This window comes from Rhinatrema bivittatum, chromosome 2 (genome assembly GCF_901001135.1).
Source record: "Rhinatrema bivittatum chromosome 2, aRhiBiv1.1, whole genome shotgun sequence".
NCBI lineage: Eukaryota > Metazoa > Chordata > Amphibia > Gymnophiona > Rhinatrematidae > Rhinatrema > Rhinatrema bivittatum.
Genome location: NC_042616.1, coordinates 715,501,322 through 715,521,022, shown reverse-complemented (window position 1 = coordinate 715,521,022; position 19,701 = coordinate 715,501,322). Strand labels below are relative to the sequence as shown.

The window sequence follows — 19,701 nt, the reverse complement described above, 5'->3', positions numbered from 1 at the left end:
CCATGTCTGGAGATTGCCAAATAACTTATTTGCCTATATTATCCCTACTCTGGAACTCCACCAACACACCCCTTACTTTTCTGGCTAAATATTAGCCAGATACTGTAAGCATGGAGAGTATTCAAAATTCTCCATGCAACTTGTGAGTTATACGGCTAAATGGCTTTGAATATTCACCTCCCTGTGTTTGAAAGTTAAATCTTTGTTCCCCTGATAGGCACATAAAAAGTTTTATTGCAGCGGCAAGAAAATGAACCCATAATGCAAGCAAACCTTTCTGTGGCGTTCTAGTCTATTTGCTTTGCCAATGAGCACCTTCATTTTAAAGTAAATTCTTTTACATTCTCTCTACTCATTAAATGAATACCTTCTTTTTCAGCATCAGTGACTGTAATTTCAGTAAAGGCTGTATCGAGCATGTTAACTGTCACCGTGAAGGGGAAAATGCAGCTAACTTACCCCATTTTCTACGTCATGCTTGTTGTAATGATATCATCCTGTACCTTCCAAGTCAAGTAAGTTAGCATGTGCTCAGTAACTTATTCACCTCTCTAATTTGAGATTTAATAGTCAGATGACAGAACATGATTTAGAAGTAGTCAGAGGACAGCTTGGGTTAGGATTAGTCAAAGGACAGAACTTGTGTTAGGACTAGACAGCGGATAGAAATTGGATTAGGAGTAGTCACAGCACATATTGGTTTAGGGACAGTCAGTGGACAGAGCCTAGATTAGGAGTATACTGAGAACAGAGCTTGGATTAGGAGTTCTGGACTTCCCTTTAGGTTTCTCAGTCTCTGACTTTAGACAAATGATATTATCTCCCTTTGCTTTTAAATTTCAGGCAGCCACACTGTAAAGAAGTTTATGCCCTTTTTGTGATTCCCTATATAAGCAAAACCAGACCCCTTAACCGTGTCCTGTTGGGGGAAATTCAGGTTAACCACAGAAAGGATGTCACACACCATTTATACACTTACTACCAATGTTGACACTAATATGCCTCATTTTGTCTTCAGTACGCACTTATAAGTTTTTGTCCATACAATTTTAATTTCTAATGGCGTTAAGATTTAGTCCTTTTGTTTAGTGACCCTTGAAAGAAACATTATTCTGTTTTGCTATATATTGGATTTTGTTGAATTTAATAACCCACATTAAACCAGGAGGATTCCAAGCAGAAAACAATTAAAAGTAACGTAAAAAGTACAACAAAACAAATAGCATAAATCCAATCGGTTTTATACTCCCTCTTAAGCAAAAATTACATTAAAAATACATCTGAATGAAATTCCAAAATAATAGAAAACACAAACATAATAAAAATGCACACATCAATAATTGCAATGATCCTTCTTTAAGCAAAACATTGCATCAAAAAACATAATAGTTTATCAAAAAAAAAAATCCCAAACGAATCCCGAATTTCCAGTGAAACCAAGGAGAGCTCTAGTCATAACTAACTGCAGAGATCAAAGATTGCAAGCTCACTGAACTCCTGCTCATAGTCAAACTTTTAATTTGTTTGGTTTTTTTTCAAAAGCTCAGATAGTTTTCAATTATGCAAAGGTCCAGCGGAACAGAGTTCCATAAATCTGGAGCTATCTGTGAAAAGGCTGAATGCCCAGTAGATACCAGTTTAGCAATTGATAAGAACATAAGAAGTGTAATGATGGGTCAGACCAAAGGTCCATTGAGCTTAGCATTCTGTCTTCGACAGTGGCCAATCCCAGTCATTTTGAAATACCCAACAGATCCCAAAGAGAAGATCCAATACCTTGTGGCTCACTCCCAGCAATAAGTGATGGCTTTACAAAGTCTACCTGGCTAATAATTATATATAAACTTTTCCTCCAGGATCTTGTCCACACCCCTTTTAAACTTACCTATGCTAGATGCCTTGACCACATCATCTGGCAGCAAATTCCACAGCTCAGTTGTGACTGAAAAAATACTTTCTCTAATTTGTTTTAAATATGCTACCTACCAATTTCATGGAAAGTCCCCTAGTCCTTGTGCTATTTGAAAGCATTAATAATCATTGCCAATGTGGGAAACCCTCAAATTGGACCCTCTTTTAGGGTTCTAGTTGTACAATATATTCTGGGTAAGGGGGATCTGGGACCTATCATGTTTTACATACTTGAGTAATATGTTTGAATGTTGACATTGTATTTAAAGTAAAGGCCACTGGAGGACATTTTATAGGGTGAGCAATACAACATTTTGTGTTAAGTATTATTGGGTTATAGGATGGGGGGGGGGTTTCCTTTAAGGATCCCAAGTGTGTGATTGATTGAACTAGATTTAGTGGGAAGTATGAAGGAGATTTTGGCAGGACTTAGCCTTTCTCTGCTTCTTTTTTGTTTTGGTACTGCCCTCTCTAGTATGGGGGCTGACAAAGGAAGGGACCTCCAAGATGTAATGGCCTGGAGTAGCCAGCCCACAAGCTGGTGAGCCCAGGGAATCTCCCAGAAGAAACAGGACTTTGCAGGGATCCTTCACGTCAAGAGGAGAGGCCCAAGGCCCTGGCGTGGAGAGGTTTTTTGCCAGCAGTTGGGGTGAAGACAAAGTTGGTTCCTCACCATGACGAGAATGGCCAGGAGAGCAGGAGTACGGAGTGATTCCAACAAGAAGAGTGCCCCAAGAGGTCCATCGTGTGAAGGATGTTGGGCAACCTTACAATGCGGTAGTGGAGAAATGGGGAGATGAGGGACAGTGCAAAATCCAAGGAGTCATGAGTAGTTGTAGGAAATGAAATAGTATGTTCCTTTTGGATATGAATTTTGATGGGGTGTGGTCAAGGAAGACCAAGGGGAGAAAATTGAGTTTACTAAGGTATGAAGTAATGTTTAAAGAGTTAATCCTATACCTCTATTAAGGTGTTGAGACTGAGATAAACTTGAAGAGGAATCAGAGAGTTGAGCCTAACCCTTGTAGTTGGGGTGGGTTGACAGAGGAAAGAAAAAATGTATCTGTGGAATATAAAACTTATGTTTCTGAGAAGTGATGTGGGGAGGAGATGTTAATCCTGACTGTGGTATTCCATGAGTAATAATTCAGTATTGGCAATTTTTTCCCCACGCTAGTGTGTACATAGTTGTTGGCTGGAAAAAAAAAACAGAAATAGTTTAAGAGTTGGTGTTTTGGAAATGGTGTTTGAAATGCTTTATTTTGAGCCAGCATTCATCGGTAGCATGGAACCAGAGTTCATGGACGGGAGATTGGTGGAGGTCTTCTTGTTCAGTCAGAGAAGAATAGTTGTGATATACTACCACCCCTGCTGTCTCTATATAGATCCACTTCACCATGTGACTAACCTAACTACAGAACCCACTAAATAAATTTGAGAGGATGACCCTTACCCAATGGGGAAATCTTTCCCTTCATTTTATGTGTCCGAACCTGGGATTACACTTATTTACCTGTTCCACCCTATTCATGATTTTTTAAACCTCTATTGTAGCCGCTCTCAGTTATCTCTTCTCCAAGCTGAAGAGCCCTGTCTTGTTTATCCTTTCTTCATAAGAGAGCTTTATCATTTGTGTTGTTCTTCTCTGTACGTAGTTCCACTATATATTTCTTCAGCTGGGGCAACCAGAACTGCACACAATACTCAAGGAGTTGATAGGGGTTGTAACCAGTATTTGCTCAGACAATCTTATTACTGTTGCTGGCTCATACCTCTTCAGCAAATCAATCAAATAAGAGGGTGCATCTAAACTCAGACACTAAAAAACCAAGATAAGAACCTTAAATTTCATTCTACATCTGATTGGAAGTCATTGGAGTTCCTTTGCTATTGGGATATCATGGTCCCACTTTGACTTGCTGCAGTAGTCTACTAGAGTTTACATTTCTGTAATTGATCATCCAGTAGCCCCTGATACAGTTACAGTAATCCAACCGATTAGTTAGTACTGAGTGGATAAACAATATCAAGATCTTTTTACTGAAGGATAACACAAGATTTGCCATTTTCCTCAAGAGAGGGTTGCTCTCTATCAGGTTTACTTGTTCTAGTGGCCCCTTTGACCTTTAGTACCCTTACTGACTTCAGAATCTCTGAGGATGTGGTCTAGAATCTCCACTTGCATAGTGCAAGCTGGCCTTTGAGCTTGGAGCAGATGTTGACCTAGGGGAGAAAACTAGTTTTCCTCAAAATGTTGCTTGTCACTCAGATATGAAAGGGTTTTGTTTAGTGTACTGTAAATACTTCTGAACAGTTATTGAGAACCACTACGAGAAGGGGCTAAAGAGGTTAGGGCTGTTCGGCTTGGAGAAGAGATGGCTGATGGGGGGATATGATAGAGACCTACAAAATCATGAAAGGACTTGAATGGGAAAACATGAAGTGAGTATTTATTTTAAAGAAAATACAAGGACTGGGGGGTACACTATGAAATTAGCAAGTAGCACATTCAAAACAAATCAGAGAAAACTCTTTTTCACTCATCGCACTATTAAGCTCTGGAATTTATTGTGAGAGGATGTGGTTAAGGCGGTAAGTGTAGCTGGGTTTAAAAAAGATTTGGATAAGTTCCTGGAGGAGAAGTCCACAAAATCCTATTAATCAATAGAGAATAGCCACTTCTTGTTGCTGGCATTAGTAGCAATCTATCTGTTTAATGTTTGGGCACTTGCCAGGTACTTGTGACTTGGATTGGCCACTCTTGGAAACAAGATACTGAGCTTGATGGACCCTTGGTCTAACTCAGTATGGCATATCTTATATTCTTATGTAAAGGACAGAATTGTTTAGGCAATTTGTATGTATTCATTTCAGATAATTATGAAGACACTGTTTTACATGTCAGCTTACATACCAACCAAAGCAGAATCTTTGTGGCTTCCATCTCCTCCCAGAGTAGGGAGTCCAGCAACTGAGAATACAAAAGTTATATACTTGGACAGAGTTGGAATAAGGCAGTACCTGTCACAGAGGGGACCTTAACTATTTTTTAATTGAAGATTCCTCATTCCTACTGGTCCAGGTCTATGGAGCTTTTCCAGAGCTTCAAGAAAGCAAGGTACGCCTTCTGAAGTTGTCTACAATGTTGCTCTGATGCTGGCAAGAAGGTGCCTCAAACAGAAATTCTTGATTATTACTCCCCTCCAGAAGCTTTAAAATTCTTATCCCTCAGCAGATCCAGTCCAGAACAGACCAAACAGCGTAGTAGGGAAAGTCACACGCGCTAGGCATGACTGACCAGGATGGCATATAAAGCTGCCTTTTTGACCATTCACAGACCATATTTTGTGTTCTTTCTATAGGTGTCCTGACTACCACACAAATTCTTTTTTCCTTCTGATTCATATTGTGCCTTTCATGACTGGTGAGCCACTTCAAAGCAGATTACATTTGATAGATATATATGCATGAACCTCTACAAAGCCCATACCAGTTTTATACCAATAGGCTTATGCATTACAGTGCTTTTTATCTTAATATATAGCTGACTTAATGTTTTCAGAGTTCTGAAAATGAATGAAAAAATGGGTGAAGTATGTTGTACAGTTTGCTCCTTTAAGGAAACTGTAACTTGTGACACAGTTCTGTGGTATTATGTGTTACAAACCCCAGTCTTGACAAAAATGTTCATCCACACAGGGCAGCCATTATCTGCATAAACTCAGAATTGGACAGTCTAATTGATTGAGACTGAGGTATTGTGAGCACAATAACCCCCTTAGTGCTGCTGAAGATTAGGGTTCACGTCAGGCCCATAATGCACTGCTCATTTTGCAAACAAGTAGGACTAACTGTTTTATTTTTCTCTTTTAAGGTTCTTGAGCCAAGCCATGAAGCTCTACAGCTCATCTGAAATAATGCCAATTAATTTTATGTTCTCCACAGCCAATGCCATCACTGCAGGTTTGTTTTCAGCTTCCACTAAATAAAATTCTGCTTATAAACAGGAGCATGACCCTCCCTTCTAAAACGGAAATACTAGTCGTGAAGTAGATGTTTGGAGGAGAGATGTTAAAAAGAGCTTGCAGGCTGTGGACATAGATTTTAATGAGAATTGTTCTTTTTTCACCTTTGCAGAGTATGCATGTGTTATTTTAATTTAGATTGATTTTTTTTTTTACCTGGTAGATAATGCATTTTATGTTGAAATCTTTTTTTGTAAGGGCTGCCTGATTAGTTTAAAAGTTATTAATGCACAGGGGTGGCTTTAGTTTGTCTATGTATGATATTGTTGGTTTATTAATTAACATTTTCCCTGGGACCACACTGAGAAAGTTATAAAAAATGTTTATGTACTGCCAAGATTCAGCATTCTATATTGCTATCTCTATAATTGGGTATTGTATTTTACAAATGCAATCCTTAAATAAATAGTTTTCAATCTTTGTTACATAGAAACACAGAAACATGAGGGCAGAAAAAGACTGTATAACCTATTTAGTCTGCCCATTCGCCCAGCTAATTTAGCTTTACAATTCCCATCACTCCTTCAGAGATCCCTTGTATTTATCCCATGCTTTCTTGAATTCAGATACTGATTTTGTCTCTTCCACCTCCACTGGGAAGCTGTTCCATGTATCCAGTACCCTCTCTGTAAAGAAATATTTCCTAAAATTAATCCTGAATCTATTCCCTTTCGCCCTCATCCCATGACCCCCTTTCTGTTGAAAGGGGGTCATGGGTTGAGGCGAGCCTCCTTTCTGTTCAGAGAGTCTCGCCTCTTGTGCTTTGAGATATTTAAATGTCTTTGTCATATCACTTTTCCTCTAGAGCAGGGGTGGGCAATTCCAGTCCTCGAGGGCCACAAACCTGTCGAGGTTTTAGGATATCCTAATGAATATGCATGACATAGATTTGCATACAACTGAGGCAGAGTGCATGCAAATCTCTCTCATGCATATTCATTAGGGATATCCTGAAAACCAGACTGGTTTGTGGCCCTCGAGGACCGGAAGTGCCCACCCCTGCTCTAGAGTATACCTGTGTAGGTCTTTAAGCCTATCCCCATATGCTTTAGAATGAAGACCACTGATCATTTTAGTAACCACCCTCTGGACCGACTCCATCCTGTTTATATCCTTTTGAAGGTGCGGTCTCCAGAATTGTACACAGGATTCCAAGTGAGGCACTTATACAGGGCAATACCCCTCCCTTTTTCTGTTGACATTTCCTATCCCAAAGCAGCCAACAATCTTTCAGGTTTTTGCCGTCATTTTATCCACCTGTTTGGCCACCTTAAGTACATCAGATACAATCACTCCCAGATACTGCTCTTCTTTTCATGCTTAGTAGAATTTCACTTTCAATGTGTTTTTTATTTTTTATTTTTTATTCTCTTGTTCCAGGAGTCTGTTTTTTCTTCTCTGTATGTTCCTCAGGATACTCCCATTTTCAGACATCTAATCTTCTGTGTTTACCTTTCCCTGTTTAAAACTCTGCATTTAATTAGTTGTCATAGTTTCATTATTAGATTGTCTCCTGCTTTGCTTTATTTTGTAAATAACATTCTTTCTTCCCCTTCTGAGCTTCTGTATCTTTTTTATTCTTTTTACTGCTGTTTAGTTTATTCATTTCTCTGTGTACTGAGGTCTTTTCTTAATCCCTTTTTACTTTAACTCTGTGTTTTTTCCTTGTATTTCTCTTTTTTATTTACGTTTTGTCATTTATTCACTGTCCCATTTGTTTTCTCTGTCTTTCCATTCTTTGCCTGATTCTTCATATTAATATATTTTGGAATGAGGGCTGTCCCCTGACCCAAGTCAGCCGGAGAGGCGGGTCCAGTTCTAGTTGTAGTTCCAATTTTTCTAGGAAAGGCAGAATTACAAGTCCAGAGATGCAATGGGGCAAATCTAGAATTGGTTCCACCTCACCACTTGATCCCTGTTTGTGATTTTAGACTTTCTATTGACTTGCATGACCTCTGTTAGGTCTTCATTTTTGTTTCATACAGTCAGAGGAAATTATAAGAACATAACATAAGAACCTGCCATACTGGGTCAGACCAAGGGTCCATCAAGCCCAGCATCCTGTTTCCAGTAGTGGCCAATCCAGGCTACAGGTACCTGGCAAGTACCCAAAAACTAAGTAGATCCCATGCCACTGATGCTAGTAATTCTACAACACCCACTGATTCAAGGGAAAACCTTGTTCGGTGGTTTTTTTGTACAGTGGCTCTGTTCAAGGATAACCACTTTTTAGTTATCCCTCTCACTGGCCCTGTATATTACTCTTTATTCTTCACACTTTGTATTCATCTTTTTTCTTTTTCCTTTTTTTTTCTTTTCTTTTTCCTTTTTACTTATAATATCCTTTCTCCCTGGCTGCTTATCCGACCCACTCATCCATTTTTATTCTCATATACTTATCAAGGCTGCCGCCCTCATGACTTCCTATGGGTCCGGATTCGCCTGCCTGACATTGGCCATGTTTTGGCACTATGTGCCTCCTTCAGAGAATGCGGGAGAGAAATCTACTGTGTCCAGTCCGGGTTCACAGTGTAAACATATTTTTTTTCTCTTATACTGCGTGTTTAAAGTGAGTAATATACGGGGCCAGTGAGAGGGATAACTAAAAAGTGGTTATCCTTGAACAGAGCCACTGTACAAAAAAACCACCGAGCAAGGTTTTCCTTTGAATCAGTGGGTGTTGTAGAATAATTTCATAAAGGGAAAGAGGTTAGTTGGTGCATACTGATGCTAGTAATAGCAGTGGCTATTTTCTAAGTCAACTTGATTAATGGCAGGTAATGGACTTCTCTTCCACGACCTTATCTAAACCTTTTTTAAACCCAGCTACACTAACTGCACTAACCACATCCCCTGGCAACAAATTCCAGAGTTTAATTGTGCGTTGAGTGAAAAAGAATTTTCTCCGATTAGTTTTAAATGTGTTACTTGCTAACTTCATGGAATGCCCCCTAGTCCTTCTATTATCCGAAAGTGTAAATAACCGATTCACATCTACTCGTTCAAGACCTCTCATGATCTTAAACACCTCTATCATATTCTCCCCTCAGCCGTCTCTTCACCAAGCTGAAAAGTCCTAATCTCTTTAGCCTTTCCTCATAGGGGAGCTGTTCCATCCCCTTTATCATTTTGATCTCCCTTCTCTGTACCTTCTCCATCGCAACTATATCTTTTTTGAGCTGCGGCAACCATAATTGTACACAGTATTCAAGTTGCGGTCTCACCATGGAGCGATACAGAGGCATCATGACATTTTCCGTTTTATTCACCATTCCCTTCCTAACATTATCGACAGAAATGAGCTATGTGTAATGCCCTTTTTCCTGTTTGTGAAGTCTGAGTATCAATCGGAGGCCAATGTACTTACCTGCGGGATTTCCCATCGGTTGGCGGCCTCGTTTACATGGAAGTTTTCTGTGCATGCATATTAGCTGTGCGATGGACCCTACAGTTAACGTCACCATTAAGACCTGGGTGTTGCGTTTGTGCCTGTTCTCGCCCTTGCTCCACCCTCTCTACCTTAGTGGTGACTCCCTTCGGGTCTGACGGACAGATGCTGCTGCAGCTTCTCCTCGCCGTACTTCCTGGAGTACCCGGGCTGGCCTGACGCTGTGGATCCGCCATGTTTCTGATGATGTAAGGGCGCGCGCGCTCTCCAGAGAAGTACCAGCAAGGGCACGAACCTCGGGGGCGTCCCCCCGTAGTGACGTTATCCGCTTCCAACTTAAAAGGTCTTTGTTCGCAACTACGAATCGAGTTATCAAGGAGTAGGAAGGAGGAAACTTCTCTGCTGCTCTGCCTCCACAAACTTACCTAGGGGTACCTGCTCCTCGGGGGCCCCGCTCTCTCTTCTTGATTTCAGACTGCTAGACGGAATCTGGTACTCGCTCCTCGAGGGCCTACGTCCCTGAATGCTCAGAAGACTCCTTAATGCCTGGAAGCAATCGCAGACGTGAACAGTGTGAGTTCTATTACAGATAGGAATCTGTACTCGCTCCATGAGGGCCTATGTTCCTAATCTCTGAAGACTCCCTTCTGTCTAAGACGTTATCGCAGGTACGGAGATTGAGTTATTATTTCAGATAGGAACCGGTACTCGCTCCACGAGGGCCCATGTTCTTAAAATCCTTCATAGACTCTCTTCTATCTCAGAAGCTATCGCATACCTATTTCTGGTACATTACTATTACAGATTGCAGATAGGAACCGGTACTCATTCCACGAGGGCCTATGTTCCTAAAACTCTCCAAAGACTTTCTTTTATTCCATTTTTATGATATTTATTTTGATTTGTGTGTTTTCCACTGAAATAAACACCAAAACATTTTTTTTTTTAAATAACAGAATGGATAAAAAAGAAATGAAGGGGTCAGATTCCCCATGCCCCACAGTGACAAAAATAAAATAAAATAATAATCTCCCCACTTCCATGCCTTTACCTATCCCTCCTTCCCCCACACACCCTTGTGCCTGAGATGTTGCTTACTCCGTCTGTGGGATCCCAGCAGTCCAAATGAAGCAGGAGCAATCCTCAGTTGCTCCTGCCTCACGGGTCCTGATTTTATTATTCAGTTGTACAATAAAGTGGAGTCAGCTTTAGGTGCTATTTTCAAACCAGGATGGGATCATTCCTGCCCCTCTTGGACTATTAGAACCCATACATGGGCTAAGCTGTGTTGGAGAAGGGAGGGTAAGGGACAGGGGAAAGGGGGTTAATTGTTTTATTTTGGTGCCACTAGCGGTGGGCTTGGCAGCAGCAGGAAACCAAGCTGGAGGCTCAGGGCTGCATATTGACAAAAAAAATACAACAAATTAATGTTTTTCTTTTTGTTTTGTTCCGTAATGAAATGTAACAAAACAAGTTGTTTCATTGTGTGGTTTATGTTGTTTGAAAATGAATGCACACCTCTTAAAAAAAAAAAAAAAATAGCAATCATCAAGCAAGATCAGTGGTGTCCAATATGGGGGTGATTTTGTAACAGCCTGCATAAATTTAAAGTCAATTACTGTGGGCTTTACAAATTGTTTTTTTCTGGAAATTTGAAAGTGTAAAAGCATGTACATGAGTGCAAATTCCCCCGGAAACTCCTCTACTTAATATGGGTAAACTTACATGCATACAGGCCATATAAGTATTAAGGGTGCACATGGCAAAATTGTTTGTATCATTTGTTTCATTTCGTTTTGTGGGTTTTTTCATATTTTGTGTGTCATTGCACTTAGTTTATTTCATTTTCAGTGCACACCCTTTTAAATAGTGCGCACTATGATGGTAACTTTTAAACCGACGCATGTGTGCACACGTTTGCCAACTCACACACAGGGACGCGGCTGTTTTATAACATACGCGCATATATGCGTTCATGGTGTAAAATAGGCTGAATGCTTGCACATGCGCGAGCAATTTTAAGTGGGCATGCGGCAATGCACTCAAATGCCACTTTTACCGAGTAAGTAGGGGGATTTTAGTAGACGCGCGCTGATGCAATTGCCCGTTTCTCCAGTTAACCTAGGGAAGGGATAGGACTTTCAAACCCCCTTACTTTAATAGCCCTCCTTCCCCCCTGTTAGCCCCAACCCTTAAAACCCCGCTGATCTGCTTAATTTTTTTTGTGTTATTACTTAAACGCCATCCATAGCAGAAGTAAAGTTACACAGCAGGGGACCCTGGCACGCCCTTGTGAACATAAGTATTTACACGCTGATTTTAATATGAAGTCCAGGAATGCCCGTTCCCCGCCCCTTTTTGGGGGGAAAAATGTTTATGCACGCATACATAGGCACTTTTTAAAGTATGTTTATCTGTCTGGAAGCTGTGAAAACCTGGCATCAGACTAATAGATTAGCCCTTAGCCTAAAAAAATGGTGACTGTTAGAACTGGTAGACAAAGCTCATCTGAGAACCTTTTTCATCTAACGATTAGTGACTATTATATTCCATTGTTTCAGAAGCTTGTGATTTAGGGGTGTTTTTACATACTAAATTGAGTCTAAAAGTTCATGTAAAGATGGTTGCAAAAACCACTTTTTTTTTTTTTTTTTTTTTTTTTAAATTGTGGATGGTGTGAGATTTAAGAATAATGATACAAGCATTAAATCTATGTAAACTTTACTGTTGTAATGCTTTGCATTATGGATAACCAGACATTTTCATGCAAGTTCTTTAATTCGTTCAAAATGGAGCTGCGCAAATTTTGACTGGTGCCAAATATCATGAGCATGTGTCTCCTATGTTAAATAAGTTGCACTGACAACTTATTCAGGAGAGGTTATAATTTAAGGTCCTAATATTGGTTAACAGAGCGATGTATGCTGAAAATCATTTTTATTTCTAATTCGATTGAGTTTTATACCACTTTTCATGCCCTTTGCTCAGCAAATCATACACTGTTTGCTACACCATGTTTTAAGGTTTTTACCTCTAGATTTATCAAAATGCTATAAATATAGCGGAAATAGCGCCCGTGATTTAAAAAAAAAAAAAAAGGGGGGGGCGTGGTTAGGCTAATTTCCCTGCTCCACAGAGAGAGGAACTTGGAGGGTGCTTTGGGAGGGGGGGGGGTGGAGTAGGTTTGGGGGAGCAGTTTTACATACATAGTAGGAAGAACAAACAGCATAGTTGACATCTCTGAAGAATTTCAAACAAGGTACCTATCTTGTTGCACTGTCTACCTACATTGTTTGAAGCTAAGTAGAGAGTGCATTGTACAAACCAACTCCTCTTATACCTTTCATCAATTCAAACAGCAAAAATTCTTCAGTGATGTCAACCTTGCTGTTTGTACCTCCTACTGTGTATGTAAAACTGCATCCCCAAGCCCCACTCTCAGTTAAAAGTGCCCCCTCTTGCTCTCTCTCCCCACCCAAACAGCATATGCGATAAAAACCTTTTCCCAGTAGCGCACAGCCTACTTGGGCACAACACACAGAAAAAAGAAGTAGTTATTTCTGGCATTAAAACCCGCGTTGCTGTGTATTACTCTATCGCATTTGACGTTAGGAGCTGCTTGTTACCATTAATTCCACCCAGACGTCTCCCACTTGCATAGCAAATGTCGCATTTGCATACTAATGTACATTGCTCTATTTAACGCCCATGTTATGGCATTATCACATTAGGGCCGTAACAAGAAATGATAAATGACCCAGTTAAATTGCATGAACCTCGGAATAGAGCCGTCCCTATTGCTGGCCTCACGTTATGCAATGCATTAGAGAGTCAGTTTAGAGCGGAAGACGCTTCCTTGCATTCTAGGCAGAAGATGAAAGCGAAATTTTTGAATCAGGCTTTTAATTTAGAGGATGCCTAAAATGTCGAGAAGCATGGGTGATGTCTTTATGTCTATGCTTTTTAGTCTGTTTTAATTCATGTTTTTGTGTGTGTGTGTATTTTTGTGATCTGCAATGAGCAGTCTAAGATTGGGATAGGGGGAATACAAGATTGATTGATAAGTAAAATATCAGTTGGGCAATTTTGTAAAAGCCCATTTCCACTGTTTTACCCATGCAAATTGCTTTGAAAATTACTCTCTATATGCACATTTATATTTCTCTATAAATCACTACTTGGAAAGAGTAGTCTAAGATCTCAGCATATCAATGTTTTGTACTTATGTACTATTTATTGCTCAGAAATTACACAGCCCAGCAATCCAAATGAAACACTGAGGAATTAAGGCCAGATATGAAGTTAGAATAATAAATGCAGTTCCACAATTAATAAATAAGGCCAACCTCTGCTGAGTAAAATTTGACATATCTGCATTACTGCTTTGTTTAAAATTAATGTTTAAAGGCCAAGCCTCAAATGAATAAACATGAGTATGATTTTCTACCAGACAATCAGGGTAATTTTGAAAGGAAAATGTAAGCTATTATCATAGTAATTTTCAAAAGTCCATTTAAGTGCATTAAATGCACTTAATGTGGGTAAAACCTATTGACAATTCAATAGCATATATTGTAGCAATTTTCAAAGGCTACAGAGGGCATGCATTCGCTGCAGGCGGGTAACATGGCAAGAAGTCTGAGCCTAGCAACCTTTATTTCCAATCAGTTTCTATGGTTTCTCCAGGTCCTGAGTGGAAAATAATTGAAGGTGATATGCAGGAAGGGCCATTTTGGTCACTTAAGGGGACTTGGGCAAGTTTTTATGGATGGGCCTCCTTTTATTTTTTCCGTTTTGACCGCCAGCCTCCATTTCTTCCCCGTTCCAAGCACTCTCCTTCTTCCCTCCCCATTAAGCTGATTTTGCCAGCCCATTACTGCAGCATTTCTGGCTGATGGAGACCAGCTGCACACCACCCTCTGATTTTTGGAGGTAGACTGCAAACAAATTTCAAAAAATACATACATTTATAAATTAAATCCATATTGCACTGGTTGAAAGTAATCTCTGAAATGGCTAGCTGGCCTAAACTAGAAAATTATTTCCCTGACTACTCACCATAGGAAAAAAATTCAAATTCTGTTATCACCTCATTAACAGTGACACAAACTCCCTCCATTAACAGATACTTTCTAAAGAAACACAAAACCCTGAAAAAATATCACTCAGAACCTATATAGTAAATCTGCCTTACCAAAACAGAACTAACTCCCAGAACTCAAACAGCAACAGTCCTAAACGAAAAGGCAACACTGCAAATATTTCACTTGGCCCTAGAACACCAATTCACCTAAGTGAAAAACAGAACAAACCAGACTGCTGAGGATCCCTGCAGAGAAAACTACATGCTAGCAGAATACCTTACTTCAATCATATATGCAGAATACAGGCTCTCACCAAATACGTAATCAGTTACCATCAATTAGAAATAAAAATATGCAGACAAAAAACTGAATTCTTGGCTCTGCTGTCCACCCTAGCCTCATCCTTCCCCTTCCATTCCCTGCACATAGGAGAGCCAAGCCCTGGATTAGGAAGCAAAGTGACTGTTCTTTCCTGTGCTGTGTGCTCTGTCTTGTTTCAGGCTCCCCCCTTCCCTCCTGTTTCCTGTACGCTGCCAGGGAAGGGAGGGGCTGGAGGAGGAAGCAGAAAGGAGTTCTCTGCTGCCTGAATTTCCAGGCACTGGGGTCAATAATCATCGGGACAACCCTGAGCGCTCGTGCATAGCACCCCTCCCCCCCCCCCAACCTGCCCCAAGTTGAATGTGTCCTCTGACAGTGGTAGATGCATAGAGTAATGGTCTCTTACAGTTCTCTCTCTCTCTCTCTCACCTAGCGAGTGCTCCATGGCTGTTGCCCCTTCTTTTCACATTTTAAAAATGGCACCCTCGCGTACCTCGGTGGCGCCCCTCCAACTGATGGCACCTTAGGCGACCACCTAGTCCCGCCTAATGGTCGCATCTGCCCTGATTGGGCCTGGTTTTGTGTGTAAATGCACTTTACCCATGGAAATGGGCTTTTGAAAATTGGTACAATATATGCCATTGAATTGCCCATAGGATTTACTCATTAACTGGCTTTTGAAAATTGCTATGGTACTATGCTATATTTACATGCATAACTCCTTTGAAAATTCACCTGATTGTGTAGAAGAGAATAATTTCAGTCTCTAGAGCCTGATTACCACAATGAGTAAGTAATGCAAGATAAAACAGAGTACTACAATTTTATCTCAGTATAAGGTAAATTTTCAAAGGCCCATGCACATAATTTTCAGGGTTTACGAGCGCGGCCAGGCCTTGCGCGCATTTTACAACAGACCCAGCCTCAGAAGGGGCAGACCGGGGAAGGGGCGCAGCGGGCCAGGACAGCACTATTAGTCACTGTCCCGGGGAAGCGCACGCCGGCAGCCGGCTGGCACGCGGAAGTTGCTTCGGCTCCAATGGAACAGTTAGTAAAAAAACAAAAGAAATGGGGATAATTAGGGTTAGGTTAGGGGTCGGGGAGGAGAGGAGAGGGGAAGAGATAAGAAGGGTAGGGTTAAGGATAGGAAAGTTCTCTCCCAGTTCACTCCTTAATTGGAGCGAACTGGGGGAGGTCCGATTGCTTCACCGTGCGTAGTTTACTAAAATTCAACCCCCCATGTGCACGCCACCCGCACATGCATGCGTGGCCATGAGATTTTATAACATGCATGTGCCGGCACGCGCATGTTATAAAATCGGCGTGTCCATGTGCACGCACCGGGAACCCCGCACGCTCCTTTTAAAATCGACCCCTTAATGTGCTGTTATTCTAGTGTTACTGGTTTTTACTCTTTAAAGGTAGGATGTTGCCAACTAATGCCACCTTAAAAGTCATGCTTCCCTAAGTGTATGCACACTTGTTCATGTTTGTGTATGTCAGCATGTGTGTTTTGCTCTTTATTTAAGATCTTTCTTCCTGAATATAACTGAGTTTAAAAGAGGTCTGGACAAGTTCCTAGAAGAAAAGTCCATAAACAATTATTAGTCAAATAGACTTGGGGAAAGCCGCTGTTTGTCCCTGAGAGTGGGAAACAAGAAATGATCTATTGTTTGGGATCTGCCAGATACTTCCTAGAGATCTGGATTAGCCAATGTAGGAGACAGGGTGCTGGACTCGATGGACATTATGGTCTGGTCCAGAATGGCACTTCTTATGTTCTTAAGAGTGTTCTAGAGTTGACTGTTTAAGATAACTCTAGGGCCGGCATCGTGACTCAGTTGGTAACTGTTGTGCACTGTCATATGGAAAGTCCCTGATTCAATCCCTGGGTCAGGTCTTCTACTCCCTGGGTCGGCCGGGGCTGGGGGATGCTGAGGAGACAGCATTCACAATGCCCAGGGGTGAAGAGAGTCATGGTCACTGCTTAAGGGCAGCACCTAGTGGCCAGATTCAGAGTCCATGATTCAAGGTTCTGGAAGGAGACTGGCGCATGACCCCCGGTCCAGGACCATCATTGCAATGACTGGGCTAAACATAAATAAAACAAGATTAGAAACTGCCAGGGTAATTATGAATGAAAGCTCATGGCGCCTAATCGCCACCCTGGTTCCGATTGAGTTGGAAGCAGAAAGGAGCAGGAGGAAACTGTTGGGTTAAAAAAAAAGAAAAAAGTATTTCAAAGTAGAGCTCATTCAGCCGTAAGGAGCAATCTAAATGCCTTACGTGCATATTCAGTCTCTGATTAAACAAGCAGTCTGAGATTAGCAGTGTGCATCAACATAATGCCGCAAATGTATTTCCATCATGACAAGCACACACAAGCAGAAGGAATAACAAAGTAGCTCATCGGCTGAAATGCTGTGGGGATTATAGCACTGTGAACCTAGGTGGGCACTGTCCAACTCTGTGTGTGACCCAGCTGAAGTCACTTTGTCTCCCCTTGCTTCAGATAACCCTGCTGTAACTGAGCAGCACTTAATAACAGCATTGCTCCTTCTTCCTTTGGAAGCTGTCAAACAGATTAGTCACCAAAAGCTAAGTTTTCCACCTCAGAAGAGAATGCATGCGTGTTTCTGAAGTATAAAATAAAGCCTTTCTGGATGAAAGGTGCCGAAGAAATCCACATTATTATTATTATTTTTGAGTTGATTAATTATGATACATTAGATGAACACTGGAAAAAGCTATACCTTTATTTAAGAGGCCATTGCTTATGATCATTATACTCATTTCTTTTTTTTTTCTCTTTTTATATTCCCTCTCCCAACTCAACCCAGCCATCACTGGGACAATCTTCAGCCAAGGACCACTCACTATGGCTCCCTCTGTAATCTGGTTAACAGGACTCCAAGTCTGGCCAATAGGTGTTGCCATTGACCAATGATTCAGGCTTGCTCCCCCTAAGGTCCTGGAACACTATCTCATTCTCTGGAGCACCTCCAACCCTGTCCGGCCTGGAGGGTGGGGGGTGGGGCACAGAGGCCTGGCCCAGGAATCAAAGCCAGGCCTTCCTCACCGCAGTATGCAGCACTTGCCACTGAACCACCAGGTGCTCTTCCCCTACCCCGTACTACTGACTTCTAAATATTGCAGTTAGTTACAAAGCAGGAAACAAATAAGAAAGTTTGCCTATAAACGTTTTTCTTTACATCACCAAGTACATAATATTGCTGATGCCACCTTTGTTAAACTTTGAGGAGGTTTAGGGAGATTGGTTACTACCTTTAGCAGAGATTATTACTCTTAACCAATAAGCCTTGATGCTTTTAATGCAACAGCAACATTTCCATCCTCTAGCTGTCTAAGCAAAGAGCAATGTAGAAAAGCATGCAGGGGGGTAACTTGCTGGTGCGGCGGTTACTAACCTTAGCAGAAAGCATGGAGATTACTATGCTTAAGCAATATGCCTTGATATTTTTAATGCAATGGCTAACATTGTTCCCCCACTTAGACGGCAGGGAGGAAAAGAGGAATTGGATTCAGACAACAACTGAGGTCCTGACTTCTGTGGTCTGAGACATAAGGGAAAAAGCACAGGACTGCTTCTACGGCCAAGTCCTAAAGGAAATTAAGAAAGCGTGCATGGGAGTAACTTGCTGGTGTGGAAGTTACTAGCCTTAACCAAATAAACCTTGATACTTTTGATGCAACTCCAACATTGCTTTTTGCTTCAACGGAAGGGGAAAAGTGGAATTGGGTTTAGACAGCAACCATTAAGGGCCCTGACTTTTACAGTCTGTGGAACTAATGAGCGTGCACAGTGCAGCAGTTACTGCCCTTAATAGAAGCATGGGATTACTACCCTTAACCAATAAGCCTTGATGCTTTTAATGCAACTGCCAAATGAATGCACTGAAAAATGTGTCTTTAGAGGGATATATATCTTGACAGTCTATAACTCCACTTGAAATCACCTCTTATCTGATGATTTTTGCAAGAATAATTATTTACTGTGCATATTTTAATGTGCAGTTTTTAGACTCTCATATGGGTTGACGAGTGTTTATACCACTGTTGTATGTGATTAAATAAAAAATGTGCGATATTTTATTAAAGAAAAACATTTTTATGGGACAGAGAGAAAGGTTTCATACTACGTTCTTGTTTACCACTGCAATCGGGTAATATATTCTTTGTAATCATCAACCAACCTCCTCCGGCCGAGTTTTTTATATATTTTTCTCTAGCGTGAATTTAAAATCCTTAGCGTTAATGCAGTATCAATGTGCAAGTTTAAAGCACCCGCTCGTCTTTACTAATGTCAAGACTTTGATCTAGGCGTGCAACCGACTTTTCTGTTTAAGGTGAACTGTGTCCCTAAATTCATGCTTCATAAAGAAAAATATATAGAAACTCGGCCGGAAAAGGTTGGTTGATGATTATAAAGAATATATTACCCGATTGCAGTGGTAAACAAGAACGTAGTATGAAACCTTCCTCTCTGTCCCATAAAATTTTTTTTCTTTAATAAAATATCGCACATTTTTTATTTAATCACATACAACAATGGTATAAATACTCGTCAACTCATATGAGAGTCCAAAAACTGCACATTAAAATATGCACAGTAAATATGTAATGCAGCTGCAGCATTACTTCCCACTTTGACGACTGGAGGAAAAGGGGAATTCGATTCAAACAACAACCAAGAGGGCCCCAACTTCTACAGTCTGGAGTACTGATGCACAGCCATAAGGGAAAAAGCACAGGACTGTTTCTAAGGCCAAGTGCACAAGCAAAGCACATCAAGCAACACTGTCTAAATTTTCAAGAAAGCTCATCACCCGGTATAAAATGTTGCTATCTGCAATTTTTATGTGTTATCATAAGACTTGGGATAACTGAACGGCGTGGCAGATACTACCCTTAAGAGAAACATGGAGGTAACTTGCATGGCGTGGCAGATACGACC

General features: G+C 40.9%; 1 protein-coding gene across 1 annotated transcript in view; it reads left to right on the top strand.

Moving 5' to 3' along the window:
• The window catches only part of NIPAL2 (NIPA like domain containing 2), a 143,875-nt gene that overhangs the window by 118,716 nt on the left and 5,458 nt on the right, over positions 1–19,701 (top strand). Inside the window, exons 7-8 of the mRNA XM_029591776.1 lie at positions 380–515; positions 5,786–5,874. Coding sequence (XP_029447636.1) covers positions 380–515; positions 5,786–5,874 — 225 coding nt within the window. The remainder of the gene's footprint in view (positions 1–379; positions 516–5,785; positions 5,875–19,701) is intronic.